This window comes from Rhodamnia argentea, chromosome 9, assembly GCF_020921035.1.
Source record: "Rhodamnia argentea isolate NSW1041297 chromosome 9, ASM2092103v1, whole genome shotgun sequence".
Taxonomy (NCBI): domain Eukaryota; kingdom Viridiplantae; phylum Streptophyta; class Magnoliopsida; order Myrtales; family Myrtaceae; genus Rhodamnia; species Rhodamnia argentea.
This window is the reverse complement of record NC_063158.1, coordinates 12,979,833-12,997,282: the sequence shown is the minus strand read 5'-3', so window position 1 is coordinate 12,997,282 and position 17,450 is coordinate 12,979,833. Positions and strand designations below refer to the sequence as shown.

Genomic DNA, 17,450 nt, shown 5'->3' with positions numbered 1-17,450 from the left:
TAAGAAAATGATGGCATTTTAGACCTATATTTAAAATTTTTCCATTTTCATGACTAAGCCCTTCCAATCGAATGTCGATCCTCCTCAAGTTCCCTCCCCCACAAATCTGCCACGTGGTCTCCTTCTAAATGTCCGAGGTGGACCCGTGACACACACACTCACACAATGACTCTCTCTCCCTCTCTCTCTCTTTTGCACCGCCAACTCTATTTATGCCCATTTTTCCTCGTTTCTTCTCCCCCAAATCTCCCTCTCTCTCTCTCTCTCTCTCTCTCTCTAGAATTCCTTGTGATTTCTCTCTCTCCTTCCTCCTCTGACGCGAATCTTAGACCAACCCAGAAAAAAGAAGAAGAAGAAGAAGAAGAAAAAGAAGCCATGGCTCTTCCGACAATATCACCCAACTCTAGTTGCAGTCGTAGCAGTTGGGCTAGTTATGAACACCTCCCATCATCTTCTTCTTCGTTATCGTCTTCGCTAGCGGACTTGGGCTTCTTGCCCATGGCCAGCAAACAGAAGATCAAGCCCATCAACACCACCACCAGATCCACAGTAAATGGTGCTTTGCAATCTCCTCCCATCCTCCATTTCCCAAGGCAATCCCACCAACCCCTACCACCACCACCACCACCTGCAATAACTATTATAGGACAACCCTGCAGCACCTCCACCGCCGCCGCCGCCACCACCGAGAAGACCCACCACCCCCACCACCACCTTCCACAGTGGAATTTCCTGCAAAAGGCTGCCGCCGACGCCTTGGACTTCGTCGAGAGCGCGCTGATTTCGAGAGAGCTCCACCACCCGCTCCCCAAGACTGCCGACCCCCGCGTTCAAATCGCGGGGAACTTCGCCCCCGTTCCTGAGCAGCCCGTCTGCCGCCACCTCCCCGTCGCTGGCAAGATCCCCGATTGCATCAATGGTGTCTATGTGCGGAACGGCGCTAACCCGCTGCACGAGCCCCTTGCGGGGCACCACTTGTTCGACGGTGACGGCATGGTCCACGCGGTGACGATTAGCGGAGGTTCGGCCAGCTATGCCTGCCGGTTTACCGAGACGCAGCGGCTGGTCCAGGAGCGGGAGCTGGGCCGGCCCGTGTTCCCGAAGGCCATCGGTGAGCTGCATGGCCACTCCGGTATCGCCCGCCTCCTCCTCTTCTACGCGAGGGGGGTGTTCGGCCTTCTCGACCACAGCAGCGGGAGCGGAGTCGCCAACGCCGGCCTTGTCTACTTCAACAACCGCCTGCTGGCGATGTCCGAGGATGACCTGCCGTACCAGGTGAGAGTCAAGCAATCCGGCGACCTTGAGACGGTGGGCCGGTACGACTTTGACGGCCAGCTCGAGTCCACTATGATCGCCCACCCCAAGGTCGATCCCATCACGAAGGAGCTCTTTGCCCTGAGCTACGACGTTGTCCACAAGCCTTACCTCAAGTACTTCAGGTTCTCGCCGGACGGCGAGAAGTCGCCGGACGTCGAGATCCCCCTGCCGCTACCGACCATGATGCACGACTTCGCCATCACCGAGAACTTCGTCGTAATCCCGGACCAGCAGGTCGTGTTCAAGCTCCAGGAGATGCTATGCGGCGGCTCGCCGGTGATCTACGACAAGGACAAGATGTCCCGCTTCGGGATCCTCGACAAGAGGGCGAGCGACGCGTCGGGGATCCGGTGGGTCGAGGCACCAGGCACGTTCTGCTTCCACCTGTGGAACGCGTGGGAGGAGCCGGAGCAGGGCGAGGTGGTGGTGATCGGGTCGTGCATGACGCCGGCCGACAAGATCTTCAACGAGTGCGACGAGAGCCTCCAGAGCGTGCTCTCCGAAATCCGCCTAAACCCGACGACAGGAAAGTCCACCCGCCGACCCATCATTCACCCCTCCGAGCAAGTGAACTTGGAGGCCGGCATGGTGAACCGGAACCTCCTGGGCCGGAGAACCAAGTACGCGTACCTCGCCATCGCCGAGCCGTGGCCAAAGGTCTCCGGGTTCGCCAAGGTCGACCTCGAGACGGGGGAGGTCAAGAAGCACTTTTACGGCGACAACAGATACGGCGGAGAACCATTCTTCTCACCGGCCGGCAACGACCCGGCGAGGGAAGATGACGGCCACATTCTCGCCTTCGTCCACGACGAGGAGACGTGGACGTCGGAGCTCCAGATCTTGAACGCCGCGAGCCTGGAGCTCGAGGCCTCGGTCAGGCTGCCGTCCAGGGTCCCCTACGGCTTTCACGGGACGTTCATCGAGTCCCAAGACTTAGCCAGCCAAGTATGATATAAATCTTCAGTTTTGTCTTACTTTCGTGGGTTTTCTTTCTCTTCTCCAGCCGGTGTAGTGTTACGTGGTGCTGCAGAGCGAAGCAGGTCTTCGCCGGAGAGACACGTCGTCCGGTTCCTGGTGGGACACGAAACCTGAAACACGAGCACAAACCAGACTTCCTGGTTTTGTTTGTTGTTTTTTAAGTTTTATGTTGGGGGAAAAATAACAACAAAAAACTGGCAGAGACCAGCTAGTAGCTTTTGGACAGTGTGCAGTTTTTGAGCTCAGCTGGTTTCTGTTTTTATTTTTATTTTTTTTGTCGGCTTTTTTCCTATTATTATTGTGTAATGTCATTTACACACACACAAAAATGTAATTTTATGATTAATTAGTTTATTTCTGCATTCTGTAAATTTCTCTCTTCATTCTCCAAATTGCACTTCTAGTTTTCCCTGGATTTGTTTAGTGAAAATTATTTGACTGAGACTCATACGGCCCAGTTTTTATCTGCAGAGTAAATATGTTTTCCCTTGTTCTGTTGCCTTTTGTTTTGGTTGAGGGAGAGCCAAATATATATTATTAGGGGTGAGCCACAAAACCATGATCCACCCAAACCGGGTTGAACTGTACTCAATCGGCTGATTTTGGATGTAACCGGCGGGTACTGATCCGGTTCTTGATTCTAATTTTTTGGAACCGGCGAAGACCGATTCGGTTCTTGGCTTGGACTGGGAGCCATCCAACCGGTCCCCTTTTTTCCAAAAATCCAAGATGGCTTTCTTGTTCAGAGCCTTCTTCCTCTGTTTTTTCCTTTGTCATACGAAAGCAGAAAGTTTCCCAAGTCTCACTGACCAGAGTCTCATCACCACTAACTTCGGCGCAAGAAAATTACTTGCTGTAGGCTGCAATTTCCTCCCAAGGAAAATGGGTGTACGATGCTTCACACCCTCTCTACGGCTCCTCTAGTTGTCCCTTCATAGATCCACAATTTGACTGCATCAAGTACGGAAGGCCTGATAAAAAGCACCTCAAGTACAGATGCCAAAATTCGACCCAAAAAAAAAAGTACATATGCCAAAGTCCCCAGTTGAGCTCTCCTACTTAAACTGCTTGGGGCTAATTCCATTTTCTTTTTTTAATTGATATTGATGCGCGATAAGACTATAACTAGAATCTAATCGGAAGCCCAATCGGACCGATGATTCGGTTATCGGGTGGATTCATAAAACGAATAGATGATTAACGATTCGTGTTTTGCTAAACCGGTCCCTAGCAAGTGGTTCTTAGTTCTAGAGTGAGAATCATCTATCCCGAAACCGATCACCCCTACATATTATTATGCCGTTAGAGTTGCCTATGCATTATCATATCCCTAAGACATCGCATGTACATTCGAAACATCATATTATAACGGTATTGATTATACAACGATTTTTAAGTGGCTGTTATGCTAACGATCGGTTTTAAATTACAAAAAATAAATAAAAATTAATTAAAAAATATTATAGGATGTGCTCTTTTAAAATTTTGTGGCTCACAACTTACTCTCACAATTATCCAAAAACTATTATGCTAGAAAAGTCCTATATTTATTTACCAAAATTGGATATCATGTCGTCGTCTATTATATTCTGTATAAGAGTATGGTCGAGTTGCTTGGCTTTAAATTCTTTTGACGTGTGAAATCACATTAGAGAATGACGTTATCACTGTCATGGGTTGATGGTTAATGACAATGACTAATGTCAAAAGATTTAACATTTTTAGCGACCGTTTATTCTACCATGTGCACTACTATAACATTTGAAGACGGGCTATGGCTAGTTCCATTAGGCTGTCAGTACTCCAGTTTGCATATGGAGAATTATTTTAGAATTTCTAGACACAATAACTTATTCTATTTTTGTTTTATTTTTGAAAATTAGGGCCATAGTGGAATCTATACGAACTTTAATTCTCAATGTGAATGCAAGCCCCGGGAGGCCAGGGACTCCCTAGCCTCCAAAACTTTTTGGAATTTGCTCCACGACCCCTAAGATTTGGGTAATTCGCGGTATGAGTCCAAACACCAAAAGATACAATTAACACTATCTTAGCAGCCATACCCTATCATGCTTGATTACTATTCTCCTGATACAACTACACTAAATAATTATCACAAAAAGAAGAACGTGGTGAAAAAAACTTTTATTAACTATATGGGAAGCATTTACGAGAAAAACCACATTTAATTGCAGACCGAACCGACGACAAGTGTTCATGGAATAGCTTTGGCTTAATTTTATTTGGTGAACAATTTAAATGTCGTCAATCTATTTTGGAAAAAACCAACTTCAAGAATTGGCCACTATCTTCGTTAAAGACTACTAATTCATAGATTAATAATCTCTACGTGTAATCCATTCCAAGTTCGACTTCTTCTTCTTCTTCTTCTTCTTCTTCTTCTTCTTCTTTTATAAAAAATGCGGAAATTTAAGTTTGAAAGCAACTCACTTAAAAAATTGGCAACTATCATCGCGAAAGAAACTATCTCCAAAACTTTTTTTTATGACGTATAGTGGACTAGGTTGGGGATTTTTTTACTAACGAGCTAGAGGTCACATGCTCAAATCCCATCAGCTAAGTATAGATCACTTCGAGCCGTGATCACCTGTCTGGACCAAAAGCTTGAACCTAACCGGTTTACGATACTTGTAGGGTGTTCATGGGTTTCCAAATAGTTTAACCTCCACGCTCCTGCCATGGAGTATAAAATAATGGCAAACGTTAGACCCCTTATGAAGTAAGGCATCAATTAAGCAATTTACCAAGGAAAGCCCAATCTAAGTTATGTTTAAATTGATTTTTATTAACTTTTTTGCTTTACAGTAGTTCAATCTAAATTGATTTACATTGACTTTTAAGAACCTCAAATCGACCGAAACCAATACATATTAACGATAAATTTGAATTTTTTTTCTTTGATAGGAAGGTCAATTAAGTGTAATTTGCTTAACACGTATCTAGGAAAATGGCCCCTCAGCTAAATTATGTCCACAGAATAACTCGTTCCGTCTAATAACGTGGATATAATTTCTGATTAATGAAGAAAGATCAACTCACTGCTTTTCTTTTCTTTTATTTCTTTTGTGCATTCCAGAAAAATAGAAGGGAAAATTATCCAAAAAATATTAAATATATTGTACTTTTCCAAGTAAATCTTAAACCTTTTAATTTTTTCAATTCAGTCCTAAACGTTTTAATTTTTCCAATTCAATCATAACCTTTTTTACTTTTTGCAAATTGAGTTCATCCGATCAATTTTGATCGAAAATTGCTGACATGGCCATTGGCCTTTTTACGTTGCATGGAAAACATTAACGTGGATAATTTTTAATAATATTTTAATATTTATTTCGAATTTATTATTTTTTTTACTTTTTTCTATTTTTCCTTTTTTTTTCCCCCTTTTTTGGTTCAAAAGGTCGGCAAGGATTGCTGGTCGTTGCCCAATCCCTCGCTGTGGCTCGCGAGGGCCTGCGCAATGGCATGTGACTCCCTCACCGGCCTTAGCCGGGGGCCGCGATTGTGGCCGTCGAAAGCTTTGTGGCCCTCACCCTTAGCTAATGGCTAGTAGCCCCTGCCGACCTTTTGAACCAAAAAAGGGAAAAAGGGGGAGGGGGGGGGAAGGGGAAGAAAGAAAATAAAAATAATAAAAAATATTAAGGTACTATTAAAATTTGTCCAAGTCGGCTCTAGCTTGTCGCGTGGGACGGCCGGTGGCTACGTCGGTACTTTACGGTTAAAATTGATTGGATTGACTCAATTAGCAAAACGTGAAAAGGTTTAAGACTTAACTGGTAAAATTAAAATGTTTAGAACTGAATTGGCAAAATTGCAATAAACTTAAGATTTTTTGGGCAATTTTTTCCAAAATTCAAACACATCAAGTCCAAAATCATTTCACTTTCCTTTTCCCACCAATCCAAAGTTTCTTCTTTCAATGCGTGCGGACTTTTTGCCCCCTCACGGTCGCCAGAAAAACGTATAATGGAGACATAGAACAACGAGGAGCGTGGAATAATTCATTGGACAATGACAAGCAAATCCACATCTTAATTCGCAGTTTTTGCTATTTTGCCGCGGATTGAATGCTGGCCATAGGTTATGGGGGGGAAAAGGTGTTTTATGGAGACTGACGCAGAGAGAGAGAGAGAGAGAGAGAGAGAGTTGGCAAAAGGCAAAGAAAGTCGCACTTAAAGTTTTGTCTTGTAGATGTTAAAAAAGTCTTTAAGTATTCTCTTTAGAAGAATGCATTTTCTTCGTCTTGTCCTTTTATTATAGTAAAATCAAATAAACTTTGGCCAACAACTAAAGTTACCACGCCTTGATTCTTTTTCGATTTTTCCTGGAAATTCGGGAAATACATAGTTACAAATTAAAGTTCTAGGAAATTCACCAAAATACATAGTCACTAGCTGGACGGTCGGAAATCATGAATTTTTCAAGTGCTATTTTATATCATTAGTCAAAGGAAAAATGCATGGAAACTAGGGTGTAAAAAATTGTAAAGAACGAGTCAGATTCTAAACTTACCTAATCGTACTAAGATTACACCAATCCATGCCTACATCTAACGGAAAGAGATTATTGTTAATTTTTCTTAGCTTTGATTATTGTGTCGGCACCAAAATTTGACATGACTGACGTGATCAATAGATGTCATGCCAAATCTCCACTATTGGTCGAGCTATATGGCACGTGCCATATAGCTCAAGACTTGAAGAAGGATACATGTAAACAAGCTCAAGACTTGAAGAAGGGTACATGTAAACTCAAGACTTGAAGGGAAAAAATGGTATAAAAACAAGCTCAAGACTTGAAGAAGGATACATGTAAACTCAACCAAATGGAAAGATTTTACTTCTTTCATCCAAGTTTTTGTTCCTTTTCTTTTATTTTGTCAAGCTCTCGCCCTTGTGTGAGTTTGTTGTGAGCTTGCCTTCTTGCTCGTTTACGCCTTATCGCTCGTTTACTCCCATTCGCTCATAGGCTCAGTTCGTTTCCTTTTTCTAACCAGTAAATCGTATGATCAACAATATAAGGATCATGAGCATTGCACATTTACCAATTTCGAGTTGGTTCTTTCGTTGGTTTTCGTTAAGGGTTGGGCATTCATTTGCCAAATTTGGAGGAAATAATTAATTTGTGCACCATCGGAATTATTAATTGGTATATGGCGCACCATTGGAATTATTCCAGTCTCAATTAATTTGCACAGTATGGCTCTCGTATTATTACAATTTTTTTGGGGGGGGGGGGGGTGGGCTGCAAAAGCTTCTTTGGCTAGAAAGAAAGGTCTAAGCAATATCTTTTGGCTAAGATTTCTTGAGAATATTAATTGGTATATACGTGTTTTATACGTGATGGGTACTTACTAAATAAAGCCAAGACCGAGTGGATGTTGATTTTGATCTTAACAAGCAACAGTTTTGCTTGTCGGAACTGAGACTGCTTTCTCCATCAAGCAATGGACATCATCAAGAATTGGTCCAAGATTCCGAGCTTGCCGACTCTTGAGAAGATTTTTAAAAGAAAGAAAAGACAGCTATTTCTGGAGCAACACTTTCTTTGGAGGAAGAAAAAAAAGGATATATTCTTCTAAATGGGAATGATTTCGTTTACTAAAATATTGTTAGGTACACAAACATGGGGAATCCTCAAATATGTCGGGAGTAGGACATACATCAAGTCCCTCTTTGCTGGAATTTTTAGCCTAAGGATGTCCATATCGTTTACTCTGGATGTATATTCATAGACAAAACAGTTCATCTACATGCACGAATAAGGCTTCATTTGTGGGACGACGTACGTGATTACCGAGCTTACCCTGAATGGCAAACTCAATAAGATTTATAATGCACTGTCATGAGAATTTTCCTCTGTCTTGGGTTAGAGAGGGAAATTCCTTCTCCAACCAACATTTTATTGGCGGGTTAGAAATATGAGTATCACTCACTTTGAATGTCAGCTAACTGTCCAGGTACGATGACAGGCAAACATTTCAACAAAACAGCGATGGAAGGGAATACATTTTGGGTGGCCTTAGGCCTTTTTCATTCCAGAAGCTAGCTTAAAGGTTGAGGTTTTCTCTTATACTTATAAACCGACTATTAGCCCCTTCCCCAACCAATGTGAGACAACCCCAACAATCTCTCCCTCACATATCAAGAGATGGGTCGGAGCGGCAACAACCTACATCTTTCCCGTATGACTTTTGTTGGAGTTGGCGAATACTTCGGGGACCCTTATTTCCCACATTGGGTACGCCCAAATGAGCTTAGGGAAACTAAAATATAATCCGACGACATGTGACCCATGCGCACGGGATGTGGGGGTTCGGGGGCAGCGCCCCCGACACGAGTGTCCCACTGCCCGATCAGCGGGGCGGGGGTTCCGCTATAGTTTGGGCTTTTGTCTAAGCTAGCCCATTTGTTAATGGGTTAAAAAGGTTTTAGATATATTAGGTTTTGGGCCCGTTTAGAACACACACACACACACACACACACACACATATATATATATATATATTTGCTCATTTTTGGTTGATCATTGTAATGAGTTATGCGGTTATAAACCTAAAATCATAGTGAAATCTCTTTAAAGGACATAACCCTATTCTGGGGTGAATTTGGGTAAACCGTGCGTCGTCTATTTTTCTTATATTATATGTGCGATCATTCCGAATCGGTTTACATTACAACCCTTCAACTTTTGGATCCCGGGCTCTGATACTAGTGTTGTGTGATTTTGAGTTTCTCTCATATCAAAAGCTAGCTCAAACGTTGAGACTTTCCCTCACACTTATAAACCGAGTACCAGCCTTTCCACAACCGATGTAGGACAATCCCAATAATATAGGCGTTGTCGAAAATGGTTAATTACTTGTAAGTTTGGTTGTAATTTCTCGGGAATCAGAATGGGCTACAAATAGGAACTGAGAAGGTTTCGAATGTGGGTGGAAAAGATTAGAAGAGAAGAGATCGTTGACATGAAAATGGGCAAGACAACTGTTCCTACAAAACTTAGACACATTCAATCCTAAGAACTTACTCATAGTAAGTTCTCAAGCATTAGTGACACCGACCATAGAATGGTGGCGACGGGGACCACGATTGAGGCAGTCGCTATTAGGGACGGGAATGAACAGAATATGGAGACGCCCAAGAACAGGCACAAAAACACATGCGAGTGCTCCTTGACATGGTCAAATTGGCCTCTCTCATAAATGTATGGTCCATTTCCTTCTGATTAGTCTCTCGCAGCCTTTGAAATTTTCGTACCTACTACGCCTTGAATTTTCACGTGCTTGTCTGTCATTCCCACCCGGAAACTCCTCTTCAAAGTAACTTTATTTTTATGAAAGTTTAGTTGATTCTCTTGTTTTGGCTTTTCTAAAGACTTGTTGCTTCCATATATCACAAGTTCATTACATTTTTATTCTCATTTTTTCTTGGATTGGATGGGTTATTAAACGCTTGATTTGGATTCACTATATCTTATAATTCAAATCATAGCACCGCTGGCTCATATTAAATTTGGCTAATGGCCCACTCTATTCTGTTTATGATGAGTATCAAGACATTTGATATCTTCAGACTTCATGCAAAAGCTGAATATCATCAGTTTACGAAGTCTATTTATGAATTTATATTGAGACAAAAACCCCATTACTTATATCATCATAGCTAGTAATCTGGCTCGAATTTCTCATTGTAGCAAGTGATGATTGACCTTCAATCTTAAAGATTGTTTTGCAACGCAGATTACTTATGCAAAACATCTTGATTGATTAGCAATTATTCCCAAGAAAAACCTACCTTCCTTAAACGAAGAACTCTACTTATGAAAATCAAGATTTGCTTGTCTTGGCGACCAAATCGTTGGGAATTCTGATTTCATCCCTCAACGACTACTCAATCTTTTTTAAGAAAACTCATCCAATGGATTAATTGGAGAGTGATCCTCTAAAGACAGTCTAATGGGTAGATTGGAAGTGGAGGAACATAAAAAGAGACCAAGGCGCTGAAGAGAAAGAGAGATTAAGAATAATAAATTCTAAAGTTCAAGAGAATTTCATACTTGTCTTCTGTGAACTACAAATTGTAATCCTTGAGAGGCATTAAAAGAGTGATTTTGGGAGATAGTAAGACCTATCAAACTTGACTGTCATCATTCAATTATGTAACCTCCTTTTGATTGTCTAGTTGAAATCCAGCGAATAGGCTGTAGGCTTGATCTAAGTCGGACCACTTTAAACTCTTTGTGCAAATTTCTCTATCTCTCAACCCCTGTTATTACTTTTGATGTGCGCACCGGTGAATATCATTATACCATTGAAAATATTTAGACTCTGTGCTTCATCGATTTTGATAATACTCAACTTGATTGTTTTATTTTCACATTAGCTTGTCGAGTTTTGTAAAGATAACATATTCATCTCTCTTTAGGCGGTCTTCTAACCTACAACAATAACATGTGACCGATCCGGAGGCACAATGACATAAAAAAAAATTCATCAAAGCAGAGATGGGAGGAAATAGCCCTTATCGGAAATGGTTAATTGCTCCCAAGTTTGGTTGTAATTTTGTGGAAATTGAAAAGGGCTTTGGAAAAGGACGAGAAAGTTTTGAAGGTGGGTGGAAAAAGATTAGAAGAGAAAAGAGATTGCTGATGTGAAAATGAGCAAGATAACTGTTCCTGCAAAACATAGACACATTCAATCCTAGGAACTTACTCATAAGAAGTTGTCAAGCATTAGCGACGCTGACTATAGAATGGTGGCGACGGGGACCACGACTGAGGCAGTCGCCATTAGGCAAGGGAATGAACCGAATATGGAGACACCCAAGAACAGGCACAAAAACATGCAAGTGCTCCTTGTCAGGGTCAAATTGGCCTCTCTCATAAATGTATGGTCCATTTCCTTCTGATTAGTCTCTCGCAGCCTTTGAAATTTTTCGTATCTACTACGCCTTGAATTTTCGCGTGCTTGCTGTCATTCCCACCCGGGAAACTCCTCGTCAAGGTAACTTTATGTTTATGGAATTTTAGTTGATTCTTTTGTTATGGCTTTTCTAAAGACTTGTTGCTTCCAATTATCATAAGTTTGTCACATTTTTTTTTTCATTTTTTTCGTTCTTTTTTTGCCCCAAGAAACGTGGTTCTTGTTTTGTTCTCTCAGGTACCATAAGTTCCACCAATATTTTTTCTTAGTGGGTTACCCGAGATGTTAAACGCTTGGTTTGGATCCACTAGATCTTATAATTCAAATCATAGCATCGTTCACTCAACTTGCCTAGCGACCCACTTTATTCCGGTTATGATGATTAATAGATTTAATTTAAATGGAAAAAATAGAAACTGTTTACATGTATCTATGCGGATCGAGCAACAAGGTTTCGACACCCATGCTAAAAAAATACTCATTCTTGGTCCGATAATTAATTAAATGAAAAGATACCCACAAAGTTTTGGTAAGGGAATTTTGGGACAATGTCTATTTTCTATTTTCTCTTATAGTAAACTCAAATTTTCTGATAATTCAATTGCAGAAGGATCGGAATGGGATGATTTTTCATAAACTAACAAGACAACCTTATTAGGAGAAAACTGTGGTACACAAACTCATAAGTATATGGTCAATTACAATGTACAAGTATATAGACACTCATATATTATTAGTAATCCAAAAACAAGTATAAAAATTAAGCTTGTCCGTAATGTATAATCACATTCGAGTTCAAAACGTAATGAACCAGCTTAGTTCATATTTTTTATGTTGAAGTCCTTAAAGCATACCAAGTACGTCCCTTTCACAATTAAAAGAAAGGCCAAAGGAGATATCTCGGGCACTATTTTCCTTGTGAAACCTTTGGAGCAATTTTTCTTGCGGAAACTTGAAACACACTCAATAACTTTTCTGATCAGGTTTGTCCCATTGGACAGAAATCTCTCCCGACCACCAGCCCAACATCCCCACAAAGCTACCGTGTCTCTGGGTGCCTTCACACAATCAATCAATCTCTCTCTCTCTCTCTCTCTCTCTCTCTCTGGGAAAAGTAGTTGCCTATTTGAAGATACAACGTGGGTTTTATTAATTAGAGGAATTCGAGAGGCTTTTTGGTTTTTTGTAGGAGGAGGTGGGGGCAGTGGCGGCAAATTAATTATGCAAAAGTGGGGGGAAAAAAGGTGAGCTGCCGTTGCTTTCATGCAGTCCTGCTTGCGGACTTATGGCAGTCAAGAAAACCCTGTTGAAAAGGCAAAGCACTGAGACCAATTGAGAGTGATTTGTCATGTTTTGATCAGCATCTGAAAAATCTCCATCACTTGCTGACAGCCGACCAAACTCCAGATTCAATGCTCTCTCTCTCTCTCTCTCTCTCTCTCTCTCTCTCTCTCGTTTTTAGTGTCATCTCAGAGCTCTCCATTGTGCTGTTTCTTTTCCACCTTCTAAAGCTTGCGGTACTTCACAAAATTCATTTTGCTATGTCATCGTACCTATCATCCTTCTATCTAATGATATGTAATTAGGAGACTCGTCTTCTAATTTCACTGAACTATCTATGAAATATATCATTCTTAGCCTTAGTTATCTCATTAGTCCTTTTGCTTAAAGTAGTTCAGTCTAAACTATGTGAAATCTCTCGTGTGTCCATCTTTGATAACTTGATTTTCTATAGGCTCATTTTCTTAATTATAGTCTTCTTTGGGACTGTGAACAGCACGCTACGCGAAGAGGTGCTATCTTTTGTTTGGAACGTGCAATAAAAGTTTGAATACTCTAATTGGAGAGATGTCCAAGAGGTCACCCGGATTTGACCCGACTAGCTTTTGTATTTGGATCCCTCTTAGCTCAAAAATAATTTAAAGCATTATTGCATTTGTATCCAGTTAGATATATTAAATGCTCAACCCTACATTAATTGATGAGAAAATTACTAAAAAAATCCTAAACTCATTACACTTGTGCCAATTCAGACCTAAACATTTTGATGATTTGCTAACGTAGTTCTAAACCTTTTGATGATTTGCAAATTTAGTCTTTTTGCAATTTTCCATGCCAAATTTTTTCACAATTTATCTTGCATACTTTTCTTGAATTATGAAAGTACCACTCTTAGTTTGCTTCACTTGTAGTCCAAGGAAGAATGTAAGTTCTCCCATCACACTATCTCGAATTCATTTTGCATGATCTTTAAAAATTTCTTGTAGAGATGTTCATTAGAAAACCGAATGGGATATCATCAACATATATCTGAATGATATCCTTACCTTCCCTTCTAATGGAGAGTGTGGTATCTATTTTACCTTTTAAAAATGATTTTGTGCTAGGAAATTGCTCAATCTTTCATACCAAGCACGAGGTGCTTTACGACCACATGGAGCTTTCTTCAGCTTGTAAACATAGTCAAATTTTCTTGGATCTTCGGATCCAAGTGGTTATTCCATTATAAACATCTTCTTTGATGTTGCCTTGGAGAAATGCACTTTTGACGACCATCTAAAATGGTTTCATCATTGTAATAAGCATAAGCTTGAAGAAGCCTTATGGCTTCTAACCTGGCCACTGGGACATATGTTCCATCGTAGTTGATTTCTTCTTCTTGTGAGTAACCTTTTGCCACGAGTCTTGCTTTATTCATCATTACTTTGTTGTTGTTATCTAACTTGTTTTTACTGACCCATTTGGTTCCAATTATTGGATGATCTTTAGGTCTAGACAAGCTTCTATACTTCACCGATTTTGAACTAATGAAGTTCGTCTTGCATTGCCTCAATCTAGCTTTCATCAGTTAGAGCTTCATCAATTCCTTTTGGCTCTATCTCGGAGATAAGTGCCATAGTACTTATCACCTCATTGAGTTTGGATTTGGTTTTGATTCCATCATTGAGATTTTCAATAACAAGATTCTTAGGATGACTAGATTTGTGCTTCCAATTCTTGTCAAATCTTTCATGTTGTTCTTCATCTGACTTATATGATTTAGATACGTCCACCTTTTCATTTGTAGGATCATTATGAGAGAAATCAAGATTTTGATTTTGATTAGTTGAGTCTGATGCCACAGCTTGTTTAGGTACTTGTGCGGTTTTAGATTCTAGCTTAAGTTAAGATGCTTGAGCATATTCAGATTCATCCAATTGAATCTAGTAGGATTCTTCAAATTTTATGTTCATTAATTCTTCCACCGTACGATAGTTTTTGTTAAAAACTCTATAAGCCTTGCTTGTTGTGGAATGTCCAAGGAAGATTCTTTCATCCGATTTCTCATCAAACCTACCGAGACGATCATTAGCATTTATGAGAATAAAACATTTGCATCCAAATACATGAAAATATGATATGGCTATTTTTTGCCTCCAAAAAGCTCATAGAGGGTTTCTCAATAATTGGTCTAAGAAAAACATGATTTATTATGTAACAATTAGTTGACAGAGCTGTTGGGGCTAACAATGCAACCTAGAAGGGGTGAATAGGTTGTTTAAAAAAAATTTGAATAATTCGTGCAACAAAGGTTAATATGGAAAAGATCGGGAGAGTAAATGTTTCACTAAATAGTATCTGAGTGTGTGCAAATAGAGTAATGACTTAGAAAAGATTTGCACACCAAATATATAGTGGTTCGGGTTATATACCAAGCTTACGTCCACTCCACACAACTAACAGCCACAACACGAGCTAGAATGCACTAGTAAATTGCCTTATAAATTACAAACAGTACGTGAGTTGATCTTTCATACGATAAATCACACTATCTTGATACAACCTCACTACTTAGGGGTGTACACTTGATTTTACACGATTACAAGGCAACCGATGATCACAAGATCTTTCACGGTTAAGCTTTCGAATATTCATTTGGTTATTCGGGTCTTGTTACTCCTTGGCCTTCACGACTTCCTCCTTTTATAAGCCTCGGTGATCTAGCTATTTAAGTATCCATGGAGAAGCAAAAGAGCCATTGGAGTTCGATGGTACATCTTGTCCTTACGCTGGAGCAACTTTTTCCATGTTAGACTAGACTTGCCTAAAATAGGTGCTGAGCTGCTGTTCCACGCCGACAACTTTTTGTTGTACTTCGACACGATAGTGTCTTGTTCCCGAGAGCGTAAAAATCCTCCCTTTTCCATCAAGCATGGGTTACATTGCCCGATCTTTCTCAAACATTAGCTCGTATGGACTTTATACTCCTTGTTTGACCTAATCCTTCAAGTTTTGATATCAAATATTCGATGACCAGATCTTTTGGGGTCCTCGGAGGATGTTTTCATGAAAGTGCTTCAGACTTCACGCGATTTTTACTCGATAGCCACAATGTGATCTTTAGCCATGTATATCAAACATCTGCACACCAAATGTAAATAAAATATCAAAACATATTTTGGAAATCATCAAAATATTTTATAAGATGTCTCTCCAACAAGAGCCCCAACCAAAAAATGAGATGCAACATTGCTTTTACTCAAGAGGGTTCTTACCATTTCTTGCAAAGAACTATTTTTCTTTTCTACTACACCATTCTGTTTATGTGTGTGGGGAGAAGAAAAATTGTGCTAAAGACCATTTTCATCACAACAATTAGAAAAATTTTGATTTTTAAATTCTCCCCCATGTTCGGTTTTGATACAAGGAATAATATATCTTTTTTTCATTATGAACTTTCTTTGTAAACTTTGTGAAACATGAAAATGCATCACTCTTATGAGCAAGAAAGAATACCCTTTACTTGGGTAGTCATCTACTATGACAAGATAATATCTCTTACCACCAAGCTTTTATTTCCGTGGGTCACAAAAATGTCCATGTGAAGAAGCTGCAGGGCACAACTAATGCTAACAAGATTTATTAACTTGAAAGAACTTCTTACCTATTTACCTAATGTGCAAGCAGAGCATAACTCAGATTTCTCAAATTTTATTTTTGGTAGCCCTCAAACAAACTTCTTAGATGAAAGCTTTGAAATTTTTTGATTCCGACGTGTCCAAGACTTCTATGCTATAGATCAAATTCACGTTTAATAGAGATGAGCCATTGGATATCATCATACTTCACATCAAGAGATAGATGTTCCCATGTCTTCGCCAAGGGGCTTAAGTATACTACAAGTGTCAAAACTTGTGAACGATGCTCACTTTAGTGCCAAAACTTTCAAAACGATCACTTAAATGTCAATTTTTTTGAAAAACGATCACTTCAGTGCCAAAACTTTCAAAATGATCACTTAAGTGCCAATTTTTTTTTAAAAACGATCACTTAAGTTCCAAATTTTTTTAAACACTCACTTCAATGCCATCTCCAGCAAGTCACATCGGTTCAAATATTAATAATAAAAAAAGGCCACGTCTGATTTTCGACGAGCCAGGTCAGCTCAAATTGAAGTTGGCACTGGAGTGATCATTTTATAAAAAAGTTGGCACTTAAGTGATCGTTTAAAAAAAAGTTGGCGCTTAAGCGATCGTTTTGAAAGTTTTGGCACTTAATCGAGCGCCGTACACAAGTTTTGGTACTTGTAGTGTACTTTAGCCTTGCTAAGGAAATGAATGTTTGTTGTCTCAACTTAATCTTGAGCATTTATTTTTTTGAAAGTTTATCTTGTATCCGGCATCACATAACTAACTTATGCTCATCAGATTGTAATTGAGCCCCTACATCATTGATGGTGAGACTTCCACTTTTAATTGTTCCTTTTCCTATGATCTTTCCTTTGTTGTTTCCTCCAAAGGACACACTTTCACCATTGAATTTTGTAAATTGGGAAAATCTTCTTGGATCACAAGTCATACGCTTTGAACATCCACTATCCAAATACCACTTGTTCTTTTTTTTTCTTGGGGCCTACAAAAATTTTGTAAACTCAAGCTTTCTTTGGCACCCAAATTTGTTTAGGTCTTTTTGGGTTAGAACACTTTGTCAAGCTCAAAATTCCTCGAATTGGTCTCCAGACTTTTGGACATCCATTCTTAGAATGATTTAAATCACCACAGTTTGAACATTTGGGGAAGCTTTGGCCGATAGGTCTTGTAAATTACTTCTAAGAATGATTTCGATAAGCAAGTTTTGAGGGTCTCCATCTAAGTCTTTCTTTGACTATGGGAAAATCATTTTGAAAATCAATTTCCTTTTCAAGATCAAGTCCAGATTTGTTGTACTATGG

The 17,450-nt window shown here is 40.0% G+C and overlaps 1 protein-coding gene across 1 annotated transcript; it reads left to right on the top strand.

Annotated features, from left to right (window-relative positions):
• Positions 1-268: 268 nt before the first annotated feature.
• LOC125316601 (9-cis-epoxycarotenoid dioxygenase NCED2, chloroplastic-like) lies at positions 269-2,666 on the top strand. The gene has a single exon (XM_048285366.1). The coding sequence runs from the start codon at positions 376-378 to the stop codon at positions 2,266-2,268; it is 1,893 nt and encodes a 630-aa protein (XP_048141323.1). The 5' UTR covers positions 269-375; the 3' UTR covers positions 2,269-2,666.
• Positions 2,667-17,450: the final 14,784 nt, after the last annotated feature.